Consider the following 18,845-nt stretch of genomic DNA (forward strand, 5'->3'; position numbering starts at 1 on the left):
TCCGCCCAACAAAATTAATAATAATGTCACGCGCAATGAAACTTGACAGCATGATCCAGATCGAGACTAGCCTCGATCCGTCTCCAATTGAACGCTAGGTCGCCTAGTTGGATGACGATTGCACAAGTAACTTCCGCTATGTGCAGTAAGCTAACTACCTGCTCCATACATTTAGTGGGCGTGATATGAGAGTGAAAACTAAGCTAATTGTGACCCACTGCCTTTCACTATAATTATGGTTGTGTTTTGTGGAGAATTGACAACAAGAAAATTCGTGCTCTTGAAACCGCTTTTAACAATATTTTGAGGAAAATTTGGAGATTGCCTCGTCAATGTCACACAAGAATTCTCCACTGTGTTGCTGGAGTTCAGAGTTTGTTTAATAGAATATCAGATATTTTTTTGAACTTCATTTCACGTGCTTTAGCATCTAAATCCACCCTCACTAGATCAGTTTTCTCATGGGCGTCTAGCCATGCATTCACAGCAGTCGGGGCTAACAACCTGATCAAAAGGAATTTTATTAAAGTTTATAGCAGTGACGACATGGTTTGTGCGGACTTTGTTCGGGATGTCAGGCTTGGCCGCATTTCTTTCAACTCGCGTGAAAATACCTCAATGATAATTAACTCTATCTGCTGTGATTGACTTTAAGTTGGACTAAATATTCTTGCACTATAGTTCTATACTATTACTATATACATGTAATATAATATGTACACCTATTCCGGGTGTGTTCAATGATAATAATAATAATAATAATTGTAATTTTCAACTTTGTTCTATTAAAAAAAAATCGGCCTGGGAACGAGGCTAGATCGAGACTAGCCATTAAATTGACAGAAGGTTAGCCGAGGTCAGAGTTTACAAATTTCATTAAAGGTGGGCGTGGCGTTATCATTTTTCTGCAAAGAAGCAGAGCAGTTATGGAGTATTTATGATTCTCTAGTACCTAGAGGTATTGTAGCCTCGATCTCCCAGGCTGCATGCACTTTTTTCAAGGCCTATGACTTTTCTCAAGGCCTATGACTTTTCTCAAGGCCTATGAGGAGGCTATGACTTTTCTCAAGGCCTATGAGGAGGCTAGGAGTATTGTAGCCATGCTTACGTAGGTATCCACTCAATATTGTTGACAGGATTGCCTTTTTCCAAATCAGAGGCACGTACATACCCTTGGCTCTATTGAGGTGAGGGCTTATTCACCTATTTTAATGTTGTTAACCGCACACTTGATTTGTTTTAGTTATAAATAGTTGATGAGATATGGTGGTAGAACTTGTGCGTATCTTTGTTATCTTTGTTATGTCAGAACAATTTAATGTTAGTTGTAACTTTTTATTACAGAAACTGATGGTGGAGTCAGTGGATCCCGTCGGACATTAATTAAACCCTCTCATTGACAGTTCACTGTTTCTATCACCACACACCCTGCATGTTTATTATTAATGTTATAAATAATTATCTCTGTTATAATTACAAATTTGCCTTCATGAGAACAATTCTGTATGGTGTTGCGTTGCAGCTACTTGAATGTCAAGAAATGATTCAGCACTGATACATGCACACATAGCATAGCAGTTATTTGCAGAGTCCTGAAGGGACAATAATTGTCCCTTCAGGACTCTGCTAAGTGGCTCATCATTAGCCACTTAGCCTCAGTACAACCATAGTCTATGGTATAGATATAACTGCACTAAATACGGCCTTGAATCGAGGCTACCACTGCACTATCCTGGAAGGGCGGCTGGCTAATTCATGAGAGTATTGAATCAATTCGTTAACTTTGACCTCGGCTGACCTTCTGGATTTAACACCACTAATGATTGAGGGCAGCTCTTGGGTGTGTGGGGCTCAGACTCATGAGCAGACAGCTCGGATAAAGGTACAGTCTCACCACACTCGCTACAATACTTGCAATACTTCCTACACTTGCCTCGTGAAGGTCAAATGTCTCTATTGGAATTTTCCCTGACTAGACAGGAGGGAGAGAATGAGAGAGAAACAAAAAGTGGACAACCTACCAGTTGGAACACATCCTCTAGCTTGGCCATGTCATTGATGATCTTGTAATTGTGTACATTGTACACACAATCCAGCAGCCCCGCCCACTATTAGCACTGGTCTGCGAGGTCTCAACACCCACTCAGTCTCTAAAGATGGGTGGGGCTGCTCCTGCAGTAAGTTATGAATCAGCGCAGCCGTCTTCCAGACTTATCTTGGCTGCTACCTCGTGATACGCATGTCAGCACATGTCATTTGCAGCCACCAGACAAAGAGAGAGCAAGACAAGGTGTACCCTGCCGGCTCTCTCCTTGTGTGTCGGTCACCTTTTGGTGAGCGCTATAGCTAGCAAGGTGGTAGTTGGATATTATTAATAGTGACAGCCTTGTGTTAAAGTAGCTCTGTGTATACTGTCCTTATATTGTTCTCTCATGTCTTACTCACAGATAACTACTCAACGCTGCACAGCACAGGATTCAGCATTCAATCACTCTCATAATTTTATTGTCATTTCATCTTTTATGGGGGATGCCCCACTCTTAATTTTTATCACTGAATGGCTGCTGACGTACGTATATATAAGAGCACTACAAGATACGACAGGAAGGGTCAGTATAATAATTATGTATTGTCCCATGCACAGTGATGTAGTGTACTATCTGTTACTTCCTCTGGTGTTCAGCCCCTTTAACGAGCACAGGATTATATAGATCTCCAAGCCATTAGTATTGATGATTCATTGGATACTGAATTTATATGGATGTATGGATGGGGCTATAATTCTTAGCCTTCCAGGCCGCAACATAGAATGCTGGCGTTCTGATCGAGGAGGAGATGATCTGTTATTGGCTATTGGCTCTGAGTAGGCGGGGGATGGACTGGAGTCACTGGACCCACCTCTGAGAGACAAAGGGCCAGTTACTGTATCATGTATGAATATTCTGTTGCTTGTACATTATTTTCGTAACATTATCAGTAATTGACTGTAGAGTAGCATCTTGAGCTCCCCTTTCTTCATCACTCAATCTGCAGGCAGTGTATGTGATTTTCTGACAGGGAGGCTACTCTAAACAGAGGAAGTCGGCCACACAAGGTATAGTCTAATAATTATTGTACAGTACTAGATGATCTTCTCTGTTTTGGGTCAGATGCAATTGCCTTGAATCACTAGCCAGTTAAAACATTTCTTCTACTCTTGGCTTAAGAAATTGTATTTTATTATTGTACCAGCATTAGGTAGTTAACTCCACTTATGCATTGACCTCTACTACTGTGTAGCGGGAAAGTTCGTTATTTGAGCCCTCGAGAAATATTGTATAGTTGTTCACATTGCAATGCCAGGAAACATAGCTTTGCATGGTGCGTGGGAGTGTCTTCCATTTATATTACATGAAGTGTGAAGTGTGTTGTAAGTTTGTACAGAGAGGACTCCCATGGTGGCAATGATCTGATGATGGCTCCACTGCTCTGATGGACCAATGCAGGAGAAGTTATTCTGTATAATTATTACACTAAATTAATGTATGCCACTGTTTGGATCGGTTTCTGTTCTGCTCAGCTTCTTCCTCCAACTTGCTTACACAGGCTAAGCTTATTCTTAATTAGTTCATTCTTAGTTCATTCTATAGTCTAGTATTATTGTCGGTTTGATTGTTTTATGTTTTTCACCTGGTCATATGGAATCACTTCATTAATTTTTATACAGTGCAGACCACGCCTCTATCCACACATTGTACCTGCACATCCTGTATATATGGGGCCACACCCCCACTCACTGTACTGATATATGGTCACACCCCCATACATGGTAACCCTCTTGACCACACCTCCACTGATGCATTGTGTCGTACATGCTGTGTTTTTGTGTACAGTACATGCATCATCCGTGTCTTTATCCCCACACCTAGTCGGAGGGAGCAGCAAGTTCTACTAAGAGCCAGCATCACCAACTAACCAACACACTACAAGACCTACCTACTACCAGCTAGGACAGCACACCACCTGGGACAGTATATACCATGTAATACACCTTTGTATTACGATCATGATACAATTTGCTGCCCTCCCTCGCCAATGGATTGAATAATTATGGTCACTCGCAGGACAACTAAGAGACTGACACACAATAATAGACACCTAACTGTATTTTTCCATTATTATAATAAAATTAATCGTTAATAATGTATTAATTTTTTGCCATTAATTTTATATCATTAATTATAGCGGAATCATGCATGCCTGCATGATAGTAGTCTCATGAATGAGTCGCCCTTTGTCCCACATGCATGCCTGCATGATAGTAGTCTTACGAATGAGTCGCCCTTTGTCCCACATGCATGCCTGCATGATAGTAGGGTGATGTAGAGCCTGTGCTAGGCCCTGCCTTAGGGACTAGCTGTGACCCTGTTGACCTGTTGTATGATCAGCAAGTTGAGCGTCTTAAGCGATCCTTACCTTTGGGAAAACTTGACAGTATAGCCTCTGTTCCATTTCTAGATTCCTTGCTTTTGGGATCCTGCCATCGCGTTGCGGTATCGGTAGCCCTGAAGGCATAGGATTTAGAAATCGGAACAGAGCAATACTGCCCAGTGGGGGCGCAATGACACTTATTGGTGATTGGACAGGAATGATGCAGGATAGCTACGTTGTCATGACCCGATCGTACCGAGCATGCCACAGGTCCTAGCACAGGTTCTATGTTGCTCTGAGACATGATACCTTACTGTTCACTGAGTGCCTTGTTCTGTACTCTCTAGGGGTGTACAGTAATTAGGGTGGTACAACCAAGGCGAGTGTATGCTGTGCTTATGCTTGTAGCTGTGTGGTGTATGGGTGACTATTCTATTCTCTTCATGTGCAACAGAGGGAGTATCACCATACAATGGACCAACCAACCACTCCATCATCCTGCCACTTGAACAGGAGGAGACCTCCATTGAGTGCTACCTATTCCAGTGGGTAAGTTACTGTGTGTTAATTATTAAATAACTTTGAGCTTGTGTGCATGGCAGGTGGCCCATTATCTTTGTATCTAGGTTAGTACTGATTAGAGCTTTGTACAGTTGGGATCATGCCTCAGGGTGATGTAGAGCCTGTGCTAGGCCCTGCCTTAGGGACTAGCTGTGACTCTGTTGACCTGTTGTATGATCAGCAAGTCGAGCGTCTTAAGTGATCCTTACCTTTGGGAAAACTTGACAGTGTAGCCTCTGTTTGATTTCTAGATTCCTTGCTTTTGGGATCCTGCCATCGCGTTGCGGTATCGGTAGCCCTGAAGGCATGGGATTTAAAAATCGGAACAGAGCAATACTGCCCAGTGGGGGTGCAATGACACTTACTGGTGATTGGACAGGAATGATGCAGGATAGCTACGTTGTCATGACCCGATCGTACCGAGCATGCCACAGGTCTAGCACAGGTTCTATGTTGCTCTGAGACATGATACCTTACTGTTAACTGATCCATTTAGTTACCTTGTTCTGTACTCTCTAGTGATGTACAGTAATTAGGGTGGTACAACCAGGGCGAGTGTATGCTGTGCTTATGCTTGTAGCTGTGTGTTGTATGGGTGACTATTCTATTCTCTTCATGTGCAACAGAGGGAGTATCACCATACAATGGACCAGCCAACCACTCCATCATCCTGCCACTTGAACAGGAGGAGAGAGTTCGTTTCTTGTACATGATTCTGCAGCCACACTCTTGACAACGAATCGGATCCCTTGGCTTCACCTCATTCTCACTGTGACACTCTGTGTTTGTGGAGTGGGCGGCATGTGTGGTGTGGCTCCAATTTCCCCTCCCTTTCAATGATGACTGAGTGTCCATAGCTGGGTATTATAACAGTTGACCTTTTTTTAGAAACATTTCTGGTTACTTTTCTCATATCCCCCCTCTACTTCAAAATCCTGTATGACACCCTTGGGCAGTGTGTGTGTGGGGGGGTGTGGATATCTCCACAGATATATGTCATGGGTTGCTTGGATTGGTTGGGGGGGAGCATTGGTAGAGATATCAGAGCGGAAGTAGTGCGTGGGCGTATTTTCGTACAGTAAATTCAAACGGGACCAGAAAGTGAGTGAACAAGAAGGGCTTTCCGCAAGCCCTGGAAGAGTCTAGCAAACAACAGCTGTTCCCAGGGGTAAAAAATAGCATAGAATTTGGTTTTTATAACAGTTTTTTATGATTTTAGCATTTGATGCTTGTTCTGTGTGTGATTTTTTCTCAAAGGTGATCATCATTTTGTCAACCAAACATGAAAATGAACAAAAACACAAGTGACCATGTCTTTCATCTCTAACTCTCTAGATTATGCAAAAAGTTGCTACAATAAGCTTTTATTTCTTGGGGAATCACATATTGCATGGATAGATGGGTGGAGCTGAGAATAGAAATGCAGTAAAATCAAGCCAAGTGTACCAATAGCTGTATTTATTTCTTAGAAGTTCTTAGAAGTTACTGAAAGTAATTATTGAAGCAATCTGAAAGCCTCTGTTGAAAAGAAACAAGAAAGATTGGAGAGAATTCCAGGGACAACAATGTAATCTACCAAAACTATTAAATTGCAAGAACTAATTCAATTTGCACACGAAACAAGACAAGAGTATTCTACTGTATTAATTAGAAGCTGTCAACAGAGTTGTATCATAGATTTATAGTTGTATGGCTACATCACACTAAAAACGAAATTGATAGAAAAGTAGCTTTTAAAGATCAAGAAACAGATACAAGCGTAAGTTGATGAGAGTTCTGAAACATGATACAATAATTATACTGTACGAAGGAAAAGATAGCATGGTTACTTTAAATCCAAAAGAACTCTCTGAAGCAGGAGACATCATACTATTATAGGGACATCATAAAGATATACATTACAGAAACATTATAAACTTCATAATAGATATTAAATGGTTACAATGTTAAGTCCTGAGTGTCCATTTGATACTTTTTTTAAAAGAGAATAGACCAAGCGGTTCAGCAGATAATACGGTGGCCCTGAGGTACACACCTACTCCATTTTTCATTTGCGGTTCATTTCACAGTTCACTGCAGTTCACTTTGCAGTTCACTTTGCAGTTCACTTTTCAGTTCACTTTGCAGTTCATTTTTGCAGTTCACTTTGCAGTTCACTTTGCAGTTCATTTTTGCAGTTCACTTTTTGCAGTTCACTTTTCAGTTCACTTTGCAGTTCACTTTTTCAGTTCGCTCTGCTTTTGCAGTTGTCTGGCTTCTGCTCAATCACATGTGCTTTAATAAGAAACAAGTAAGAGAATGTTATTATGTAGCACTAATAGCTAGCTAGCTAGCTATGTCTCTGCTGTGTCTGTCTATGTTTAACGTTTATCATGGCACATTAATCTACACAACAACTCAACGGTATAGCCTATAGGGTAGGATGTATGCAGATAATAATATTAAATACCCCAGATCTGTTGATAAAATACTTTTACTCGTAGAGACCCTACAAACTAATCGTTCAAACACAGACTGCAGAGATATTAGACACACAGCTATAGCTAGCCAGCATAATATTCTCTTGCCAATTAAAACTAATTATTATTGTTGTTTATGGTAACCTGTTTCTACAGGCTTGCCACATGATCAGCGTGATTGAGCAACTGCAAAAGTCAACTGCAAAAGTGAATTGCAGAAGCATAGTTGAACTGCAGAAGAGAACTGCAAAAGTGAACTGCAGAAGAGAACTGCAAAAGTGAACTGCAGAAGAGAACGAACTGCAAAGTGAACTGCAAAGTGAACTGCAGAAGCGTAGTTGAACTGCGAAATGAACCGCAAATGAAAAATGGAGTAGGTGTGTACCTCAGGGCCACCGTAAAGATAATTTATGCTAACTTTAAGATCATTTCCGGTATTAACAACAAATTTCATAAGTCCCGCCCAAGTGCGGTAAATTTTTGTACGAATTTTTCCTTGACTAGTGTTCTTCAAAACGCTGTATCTCTGCATTCGCTTGACCAAATCGAGTGCAGAAAAGTTTTTCTGGTTTGCCTAGAGTGTTCAAAAGAGATAGTAATACATAGGAGTTAGAAATAGCAAAAATGAAAATCGGTCTGACATCGCTAGCATTGGGGTTAGGTGTAGCTCCTCCTGATGCGGCTAGCTGGTGTGCTAGGATCCATTTTCGAAAAGCTAAAGGTCTTCTGCATGCATGGGATAAAAGGGGTGGGGCTGGTCTGGAGGTTACTGCGCATGAGTATAAGTACACTTGCGGCTGTCTGGGACAGATTTCGCAATACCCACAATAACTCACAATAGTACTCTTGCGGTCCTTATCGGTGGGAACTGCCGGTCTCCATGGCATCTCCACGGAGACTCTGACGTCAATCGCCTGGAATATTCCCAGATCCAGTTCCAGAAGCTCAGTTCCTTTGAAGAAGCGAAGTGTCTTGCTGGAAGAGGTGAGTTTCTTTGCTTGTAGCTTGCATGTTTGCAGGAATGTAGGCATGTAGCATTGTAGCATTGTTTGCTGTCTATTTTATTACTATTGACTTGCTTTTTATGCAGAATCATCGCGAGCCTTCCACGGTGTTGCAGAACCATCGATTTGGTGTACCTCAGTATATGCATGGCTAAACTCGTGTTGGTGTTGCGCTTATAATTTGTTTTCATGTACGCGTAGCTAAGAGTCCGTTATTCTGCATGGCCTTGAACCTTGGGGGGGGGGGGGGGGGGGGGGTGTCCGTAGCACTGGAGTAATCAATCAGTATGTGTGTGGAAGGTTCTTCAACAGGCGGTCGCAGGACAGCATCTTCTTGTTCTTGGAACCGTTGTCGAACCAGCCTTCGGGGTGCAACGATTGATTATTCATGGCATTCCAGTCTACGGAGGGAACACTCTGTTGTTAGTACCTGCCTAAGGGGAAAGCAGCACAGGGTATGTTCTCCCGGGAGCATATCCTGTCCTAATAGGGAGTGTTGAGATCTCGTTATCAGTTCCAATAGTTAGTTAGCTAGACATTAGCTAGTTAGTCGACTGCTGGTTCCTGGCTATGCTATGTGAAGGCTTAAATATGCTTTTTATGATGCCTTTTTTAGTCGGGTGGATGGAATTGGTAAGTTCAGGCTTTAACTAAACCCTAGGTGCATGTGCCAAGGGAACTGTAGCCTTTGACTGGCTTGGTGGAAGAGTAGTCTTGAGCACTTGTGCAAGCCTTGCATGCCAGGCTTGTTACAACTGGAGTCAACAAGGGCTTCAAGAGCAAGGAGGTGTTGTCTCTGTGAGTCTACTGTTGTTGAACCATCCCACACATTCTGGTTGATTACTTCTGTGCTCAGTTAATGGTACTCCCAGTCACAGGGTCCCTTTAGTTTATTATGCCCTTATTGTATTAGTCCCTTGGGCAAGGAAACTACTGGACTACTGGTGGTGGTCCTCTTGTGGTTGATTTGATTGGTTGTGGTTGGTTTATTATGGGAAGTTCTGTCTTCTCTGCACAGTTGGTGCATGTGGATGATAATTATTTTTGTGTCTGAATTGGTGGTCTTGTTGTGTAGTCTTGCTGTTGAATTGATTGGTGGTTGTTCTCATCTCATCTCTGCACAGCACAAACAGCTATATAGTTTGCTATTAATTTTGTTGTCTGGTGTTATAACATTGTATTGTATAATTATGTGTATTGATAATACTAGGTTGATGGTTGTCAGCTGTGGTGGTGATTGGCTGGTATTGTATTGTGTGGAGTGGATGGTTTTGTTTGAACTGCTGCGCTCAATGTAACCATGCATTTGCTTGTTCTCTTGCAGCCACAATGCACACACACACAGCTCCTCCTACTAGCTGCTGTACTAGTGTTCCATTCTCTCACTGCTTTTGTCTCCTCTCTCCCCCAGGTACAGACAAGCCATGCTGAACCTGGGAGAATCACTAACCTGATCAATGTCTGCATAATTATTATTATTGCAGGTTTAAAGGGGCGGGGCTTGATTGTACGCCCCCACATCTCTCTTCAGGGGGAGGGGCTCAGGTCTCAACGCCCACTAATTACAATCCCACTATAATTATTACTGGTCTATAGAGAGGTGGATTGTCTCTGTATGTATGCAGCCATGGATACATTAAAGATGAGAGATGAGTATGGCTGGCTGGCTACATGTGAAGTGTGTCTTATATTCTGTGATGTGTATATATAGGTAGATGTCTGTATAGCAAAAGATAGCCACTGTAACAGCATGCACACAGATGAGTAGCTAGCTATGTTGAGTGGCAAGTCTTTCATGCTCCACAATGTAGGTTGATTGCGTGTGGAGGAGCCACTGTAACAACATGCACACAGATGAGTAGCTAGCTAGCTATGTTGTGTGGCAAGTCTTTCATGCTCCCCAATGTAGGTTGATTGCGTGTGGAGGAGCCACTGTAACAGCATACACACAGATGAGTAGCTAGCTATGTTGTGTGGCAAGTCTTTCATGCTCCCCAATTGCAATGTAGGTTGATTGCGTGTGGAGGAGCCACTGTAACAGCATACACACAGATGAGTAGCTAGCTATGTTGTGTAGCAAGTCTTTCATGCTCCCCAATGTAGGTTGATTGCGTGTGGAGGAGCCACTGTAACAGCATACACACAGATGAGTAGCTAACTATGTTGTATGGTAAGTCTTTATGATCCCTCCAGGTTGATAACTTGGGATGGACAGCAGTAACCAACACTATAAGCAATTAAGCAGCTCGACTCTTATTCTGATGGCTGCTGCAAACAATGATTGTCGTTCATGTTTTGTATTTTTATGACAACATTTATAATTTTTTTATCAATAAATAATTGAGAGTTAACAATGGATTTAATTATCGATACAATCATGAGTACTTACAACACATCATCAATACTGTTAAAATCCCATCATTATTGAGTTCGATTGATGAGAGGAGATGCATGACTTGGCAGTAATTCAACACCTCTGTACAGCGTCCCTTGTGATGCATGGTGGTTGGTCCTGCACGCAATCATTATTATTATTCATTATTCACAGTCCACAATTTATAATTGTCCCCAAAATGTTAGTCTTATAGACCATCCAATGTCAATTTTTGTAAAGATCATTAGATTAAGTTTTGCATAACGATGTTCTCATGGTAAAAAGTGGGTAAAGATGAACAGTTCAACACTGAGAACCCATAATTATTATGAACGAGTCACATTTTTTTGGGATGAGAATAATAGGCAGATTTTCCAAGAATTAGGGATAAAAAAGCATAATAATGATTTATCAAGGCTCTGTAGTGAACACTACCTTGACCACCACATAATAATAATGTGGAGAGCTGGTAATTATAGGAGGGGGGGGACAGAGCATGAAAATCCGTAACCATTCCACACAAAGCATCCATCACATGATAATTATGATCAAAGTTCAAGCTAGGGTAGAGTCACATGCACACAATCTGTAGACTTGCAAGCCGTCACTGTTGCAGGCAAACAGTAGACTGGTCAAACTCCGTGTTGAGACTCGTGTAACGTTTGCCACGATATTTGTGGCAACTAACCGCATACGGTTACCACAAGATCAATGATAGTAACGTTTCACTAGAAAACTCTACGTATCACATGCAGTATACTGACATCACGAAAAGCCACTTAAAATATTTTCTGATATGCTGACTGTGCAACACGAGTCTCAACACGGAGTTTGACCAGTCTACTGTTCGCCTGCAACAGTGACGGCTTGCAAGTCTACACAATCTGCATGCGGCAGTACTCACTGTTTCTTGTATTCTATCTGCTGTACAAGTTGTCCTCAGTGCATGTGTCACCTTGTAACTTGCTGGGAACAAGTCCAACTGACCCCCACGAACCTAATAAGCGAGAGAACGATTAGACCACTCACTAGTAGTAATCATATAACTTCCCCCACAGAAAATGTTAATTCAAGCAACTTTCGGGAGGTCATAACTTCACTAAAAAGCTATCAATATCAAAACTAAGAGATGCATTCTGTAGCTCTAGACAAGGCCTATCACATGACATGCTCAGATCACAGTTCTGGTGGGGGAAAGAGTCACACTCTGCACGCGGCAGTACTCACTATTTCTTACTTTATCTGCAGTGAAAGACGTCCAATGGGTATTCGACGAAGTCCACAGTGTCACCTTGTAACTCCTCCATCATATGTTGTCATAGCAATGTGTCACTGACTCCGCCCCTCTCGTGCTCTCCATCACTGTACGCAATGAAGTAACGAGTCAACAAATGTGTAGCAATGGATGCATTTGTCACAGAGGCTGTATAGTTTGATCACTAGTAATGATATCTATTAGCAGATATTGAATGCCAGTCATCTAAAGCAGCCTATACACTATACTAGGTGGTCCACTTTTGATCATGACTAGCCACTCACTTGTACTCGCTGCGATGCTCTTTGCCTCGTGATCCATTGCTGCTGGCCTTTTGGGTGAGTATCCACCCGATATCCAGCCTTGTGGAAGCTCCTAGAGGGAAGGACAAGTGAACGCTTTTCCTCACCAGCCGTCTCCATCTTGTGTGTGAGCCTGTCTGGTAAAGGGTCATCAAATCTACACATGAGGGCAATTTTGTTAGTATTAGATGTTTCGTTAACGATCTTTACTATTTCTTAGTATTATCTCGAGGTAAAGTCCTAGCAACACATTGAAGGGCGGCTGATCCATGAGACTACATACATTTTTTTAACGACAGAAAGTAACAACTAAAAATAATAATTATTGATTCAAACTAAAAGTAATATAGTTCAATTATAATTATTGTCCGTCCTCCCCAATGGAGGCGTCCGACATGAGTGGGCGGGCAGATGGGCGTCGGCTTGAGTGATGAAAATAATGATCCAAGTGCATTGCAGGTAGCTTGCTGCGTCGTGACTTAATCATAGTCCCCTAGTGTGTGTGTGAGGGGGTGGGTCATGACACACACACACAGTGTATGAGGGGGCGGGTCATCACATCACACACACGTACACAGTGTACGAGGGGGCGGGTCATCACATCACACACATGTACACAGTGTATGAGGGGGCGGGCACACACATCCACACTGTATATATAATGTAGTTAATGTCTCTACCTCTTTCTTGAATCTCTTGAGAACACTGTTGACTATTTCCCGCAGTTCCTCGCAGATGTTTGATCATCCTCAGTCTAGAGCCAGAGCATCCAACAGTCCAACTGACCCTCACGAATCTAACAAGCGAGATAACAATTAGACCACTCACTACGTGATGATACTTCCTTAAAAAGTTATTTCTCAAGGTAAAACTATTTCAAATCGAGCTATTTCAGCTTGAGCTGCAATAATTGTGTATGTATGTACAGTCTTGATGTGAAAGAGTTACATAAACTATACATACTATTTTGGAAATTGCAACACAACACAAGTTATGGCCTCTCAAACTTACAACAGGCGGTAACCCGCACACAAAATGTATATAATTCAAGCAACTTTCGGGAGGTCATAACTTCACTAAAAAGCAATCAATATCAAAACTAAGAGATGCATTCTGTAGCTCTAGACAAGGCCTATCACATGACATGCTCAGATCACAGTTCTGGTGGGGGAAAGAGTCACACTCTGCATGCGTTAGCAGATATAATTCCAGTCATCTAAAGCAGCCTATACACTATACTAGGTGGTCCACTTTTGATCATGACTAGCCACTCTTACATGTACTCAACTTCTTCTTGCATGTGGACGTGTGTAGGTGTGGCTGGACATAAGACCACGCCCCCATGTTCTTAGGTTCTTCTTGTACCCATCTCAACTCAGCCGAGGGATAACGAGTCAACTCACTCATCACCAGGTCGTATGGGAATGGGGATATCTGGGGACGAAATTAATGATTGCCAATAATTATTATTATGCAGTATATGTGTGATAAACATAGCAGCATGTTAGTCAAGCGAACATTGATAATCAATTGCCTCCTTTGCCTGTATAAAGGGGTCAAAGGTCGTATATGTGTCTACATAGGTACTGTACCTGTTCAATTCTGATAATGGCCACTTTATTGGTGAGGCCTAATCGCTGTCTCTCTTTATACAGCTCATAGTGGATCTTGCCAGTACAGAATAATACATGCTGAACTTTGACCCCTTCTCCACATTCCCTGTCCACATACACTCTCTGAAAGCTGGTGCCTACACACAATAAGAAAGGGGAGGAAGGAAAGGAGGAAAGAGAGGTTAGGCAAGGACACACATAACTATTTATACACACATGTACTTACATCCACTAGTAGTCAGAGCAGTTGGTTGTGTTAGCCTAAACATGTACAGTATCACATGCAGCACATGCATTGTACCTTCTGTCATGTCTGAGATTGGTGACCTGGCATCAGCGTGTCGTAGCAGACTCTTGGGTGTCATGACAACCAACTACAGTACAACATAACAGCACTAGTTACACAAACTCACACACATATACACCCACACACACACTCACACACTAGCTTACTGGTTTTCTGAAGGGTAGTTGAATTTGTCTCCGCAGAGCATGGAAGATATTAGCTGGTGTAGTACAGTTGACCACCTGTGAAGGACATTAAGAGGTCACTCACTACACACATGCACACCCGCCCACACACACACACGTACCTGCCAGTTGCACTCATACAGTTGAGCTAGTGGTCTGTCCAGTCCTAGCTCTGGGCGCAATGGTTCAATGCTATCAGGATTATCACAGCAACCTATAGTGTGGTGGTACAGTGAGCACACAGTACAAGGCCTACCATACAGTACCTTGTAGGAACCTCTCTAATCTTGCTGACGAGTGTTCAGGACCCATACCTTCATACCCATGAGGTAATAGCAGCACTAGGCCACTCTGGCGGACCCACTTGTCCTGACCAGAGCAGATGAACTGATCTATGATGCACTATACAAAGGGGAGGGGCAATATCAACACTGCACACACCATTGGTACATAAATACAAATGTGTCCTGCTTAGAGCCTACAGTGTGGTCCCACTGTGTACATTGTAGCTAGTGTGTGTACAGTAGTGGGTTGGTCAAGTGAAGTGCCCTGTACCTACCTGTGCTGTATTGTGGAAGTCTCCAAACTGTGCCTCCCAGCACACCAGTGCATTAGGGTTGCTCATGGAGAAGCCAAGATCAAACCCAAGCACTCCAAACTCACTCAGAGAGCTATTGCACACAGTGTAGCTGGCTTGACCAGGGGACACATGAGACAAAGGGCTGTGTGTGTGTGTGTGTGTGTGTGTTGCAGCATAAACACAACACATGTACTAGCTGATGGAGATAACAGTTTGTAAAAACATAAGGACTAGACTAATTGACCTCAAGCACAGACAAGAGTATATAGTAGTATACAGCAATATTGGGTAACTTGGCTGTAACCACACACAGTGTACACCATGATGACTTTGCACAGCCTCAGAGCTGTAACCACACACAGTGTACACCATGATGACTTTGCACAGCCTCAGAGCAGCTCATATGCCAATGAAACTCTCAGAATGGTGTATCACAGTGTCTGGGGTTTTTATTTCAAGATAACCCATAATTATTCAGTGATACTTTGCAGTTATGCATGTTGCTTCTCTTCCCCACTGGCCTAACACACCACCACCCCCTGTGATGGCCACCCCCTGTGATGGCCACCCCCTGTGATGACACTTGTTTGTATATAATTATAGGGAAACTCTCAAAATTATTGGGTCAAGCAAAGTCAATAATACACCATTCAGATTTCTCAACCCAGATTCATTGGCAGGCATATGGGCTGAAAGGTCAGTGGGTTACAAATGTGGTTACAGCCAAGTTACACAGAATATTGCAAGTTGGACTGTAATACAACCTCAGTGTAGTGTGGACTGCTGACTAGGCAATGCCAACCTTATTAGAGACCAGTATAATTATAGTAGCTACAGTATACAGTGCACACAGTGGGACCACACTATAGGCTCTGTACACTAGCTGCAGTGTGCACAGTGGGACCACACTATAGGCTCTGTACACTAGCTGCAGTGTGCACAGTGGGACCACACTATAGGCTCTGTACACTAGCTGCAGTGTGCACAGTGGGACCACACTATAGGCTCTGTACACTAGCTGCAGTGTACACAGTGGGACCACACTATAGGCTCTGTACACTAGCTACAGTGCACACAGTGGGACCACACTATAGGCTCTGTACACTAGCTACAGTGCACACAGTGGGACCACACTATAGGCTCTGTACACTAGCTACAGTGCACACAGTGGGACCACACTATAGGCTCTGTACACTAGCTACAGTGCACACAGTGGGACCACACTATAGGCTCTGTACACTAGCTACAGTGCACACAGTGAGACAACACTATAGGCTCTGTACACTAGCTACAGTGCACACAGTGAGACAACACTATAGGCTCTGTACACTAGCTACAGTGCACACAGTGGGACCACACTATAGGCTCTGTACACTAGCTACAGTGCACACAGTGGGACCACACTATAGGTTCTGTACACCAGCTACAGTGTACACAGTGGGACCACACTATAGGCTCTGTACACACTTGCAGGTCAATTAAGTTGTAGTATACATTTTCAGCTTTTTGCTTATTTCCCGTGAGGCTACGGTAGCTGAGGTGTACCTGTATTGTTTCTTGTCCACCATCTGATCATGGATGACATGATGTCTGTGTGCAAATGTCCCTCTCTCCACATCTTGTCCTGACAGTCTGCCAACAATCATAGTCACTATGGAGTAGCTATAGTGGCCATGACCACCTACCTCACATGATAGCCTTCCTCCAATAATGAGCCTATAGCAAATGCCTCTCCCATTGCCCAGTCAGCAATTCCTTTATCCAGCATGTCAGCACGACCAGCCAGAACACGCTTCAGAGCTACACACACACAATGGCACACACACACACACACACACACACACACACAATGGCACGCACGCACGCACGCACGCACGCACGCACGCACGCACACACACACACACACACACACACCCACTCGCACACACCCACACACACACACACACACACACACACACACACACACACACACAATGGCTTACACCAGTAGAGCCATGATTGCATTACCTGAGTGGATGTTTAGCTCTGGTGGTACACTGGAGAACACAGCTCCAATGTGTTCCAGTCTCTTTATCTCCACTCCAGTCTGTGGCAAGCTCTTGTTACTGAAGTCAGGTCCACCATTCAAGGGGAAGAAGTCTAACAATACAATATAGACAATGTCACACACACACACACACACACAAACACTGTAGCCTCACCCTCCCAAGGTGAGTCCAGCCATTGTCCTTTAGCTAGTTCAACATCTTTAGACTTCTCATAAGCTCTCTTGCAGACATCATCATAAGTCTGTCTCTCACTCTTGTAATCCACCTCTGAAACCACACCCTCTTTAATGAGCTTGCCTGCATACTGTTCCACTACCGGAGGATGCTTCTTAATAGTCTGGTACATGAGAGGCTGTGATGGTTATATAGGGATAGTTATATATGGACACTCAGTGTAGCTGTGTGAGCATAGGCTCACGATGGTTGTATAGGGATAGTTATATATGGACACTCAGTGTACCTGTGTGAGCATAGGCTCACGATGGTTATATAGGGATAGTTATATATGGACACTCAGTGTAGCTGTGTGAGCATAGGCTCACGATGGTTGTATAGGGATAGTTATATATGGACACTCAGTGTACCTGTGTGAGCACAGGATCACGATGGTTATACAGGGATAGTTATATATGGACACTCAGTGTACCTGTGTGAGCATAGGCTCATCCATCTCATTGTGTCCCTGTCTTCTATAACACACTAGGTCAATGACAACATCTTTGTGGAATGTATTTCTCCATTCAGCAGCAACTTTGCAAACATGCATTACAGCTTCCGGATTATCAGCATTCACGTGAAATATCGGAGCAGACACCACCTACACACACACACACAGTGCTTTAGGGGGGGGGGCACACACACACACACACACACACACACACACACACACAGTGCTTTAGGGGGGGGCACACACACACACACACACACAGCGCTTTAGGGGGACACACGCATGCACGCACACACGCACACGCACACACACACACACACACACAGTGCTTTAGGGGGGGCACACACACACACACACACAGCGCTTTAGGGGGGCACACACACACACACACACACACACACACAGGCTTTAGGGGGGGGTACACACACACACACACAGAGCTTTAGGGGGGGGGTACACACACACACAGTGCTTTAGGGGGGGGGGTACACACACACACAGTGCTTTAGGGGGGGGGGGGGAGGCACTTACATACCTTGGCTACATCAGTGCAGTATGGGGAAGATCTTGCTACACGTGGATCAGTAGTGAAACCAATCTGATTGTTGACTATGATGTGAATAGTGCCGTGAGTTGTGTAGTCAGGGAGGTCAGAAAGATGAAAGGTTTCATAGACCACGCCTTGTCCAGCGAAGGCAGCATCTCCGTGCAGTAATATACTCATGGCACTGTCACCTATATGAGTGTAGGGTACGAGTGTGGTAGGGGACTAGGCACGGACTAGGCACACAGGTAGTGTGATAGTGTGGTAGGGGGACTAGGCACACAGGTTGTGTGATTGTGTGGTAGGGGGACTAGGCACACAGGTAGTGTGATGGTGTGATAGGGGGACTAGGCACACAGGTAATGTGATGGTGTGGTAGGGGGACTAGGCACACAGGTAATGTGATGGTGTGATAGGGGGACTAGGCACACAGGTAATGTGATGGTGTGGTAGGGGGACTACATTGTAGGCACACAGGTAATGTGATGGTTAACCTGCTGTATCTCCTTTATAGAACTGCTCTGCACGTGTCTTGCCCTGTACGACAGGGTCCACAG

At 43.5% G+C, this 18,845-nt stretch overlaps 1 protein-coding gene and 1 long non-coding RNA gene across 8 annotated transcripts in view; one reads left to right on the plus strand and one right to left on the minus strand.

Annotated features, from left to right (window-relative positions):
• The first annotated feature begins 2,172 nt into the window (after window positions 1-2,172).
• LOC135342403 (uncharacterized) lies at window positions 2,173-4,218 on the plus strand. Of its 4 annotated transcripts, none has more exons than XR_010396867.1 (4): window positions 2,173-2,333; window positions 2,448-2,609; window positions 2,789-2,931; window positions 3,034-4,218. It is a non-coding gene; the product is annotated as an uncharacterized LOC135342403 (long non-coding RNA). The 4 variants fall into 4 exon arrangements; XR_010396868.1 differs by having other exon boundaries at window positions 2,789-2,918; window positions 3,038-4,218; XR_010396865.1 differs by having other exon boundaries at window positions 2,789-4,218.
• Window positions 4,219-12,633: 8,415 nt separating this feature from the next.
• LOC135342404 (2-oxoglutarate dehydrogenase complex component E1-like) overlaps window positions 12,634-18,845 on the minus strand; it is an 8,945-nt gene continuing 2,733 nt past the window's right edge. For 2 of the 4 annotated variants that reach the window (XM_064539136.1, XM_064539133.1), the window contains exons 9-24: window positions 18,783-18,845; window positions 18,280-18,479; window positions 17,724-17,894; window positions 17,231-17,429; window positions 17,037-17,168; window positions 16,715-16,829; window positions 16,575-16,661; window positions 15,009-15,171; window positions 14,716-14,851; window positions 14,572-14,663; window positions 14,432-14,506; window positions 14,205-14,352; window positions 13,958-14,115; window positions 13,654-13,799; window positions 13,046-13,161; window positions 12,634-12,858 (exon numbers count right to left, since the gene is read on the minus strand). In XM_064539136.1, coding sequence (XP_064395206.1) covers window positions 12,845-12,858; window positions 13,046-13,161; window positions 13,654-13,799; window positions 13,958-14,115; window positions 14,205-14,352; window positions 14,432-14,506; window positions 14,572-14,663; window positions 14,716-14,851; window positions 15,009-15,171; window positions 16,575-16,661; window positions 16,715-16,829; window positions 17,037-17,168; window positions 17,231-17,429; window positions 17,724-17,894; window positions 18,280-18,479; window positions 18,783-18,845 — 2,015 coding nt within the window. In that variant the 3' untranslated portion in view covers window positions 12,634-12,844. Of the gene's footprint in view, window positions 12,859-13,045; window positions 13,162-13,642; window positions 13,800-13,957; window positions 14,116-14,204; window positions 14,353-14,431; window positions 14,507-14,571; window positions 14,664-14,715; window positions 14,852-15,008; window positions 15,172-16,574; window positions 16,662-16,714; window positions 16,830-17,036; window positions 17,169-17,230; window positions 17,430-17,723; window positions 17,895-18,279; window positions 18,480-18,782 lie in introns of all 4 variants that reach the window. The other 2 variants (XR_010396869.1, XM_064539134.1) reach the window with 2 other exon arrangements.

Source organism: Halichondria panicea, chromosome 10, assembly GCF_963675165.1.
Source record: "Halichondria panicea chromosome 10, odHalPani1.1, whole genome shotgun sequence".
Lineage (NCBI taxonomy): Eukaryota > Metazoa > Porifera > Demospongiae > Suberitida > Halichondriidae > Halichondria > Halichondria panicea.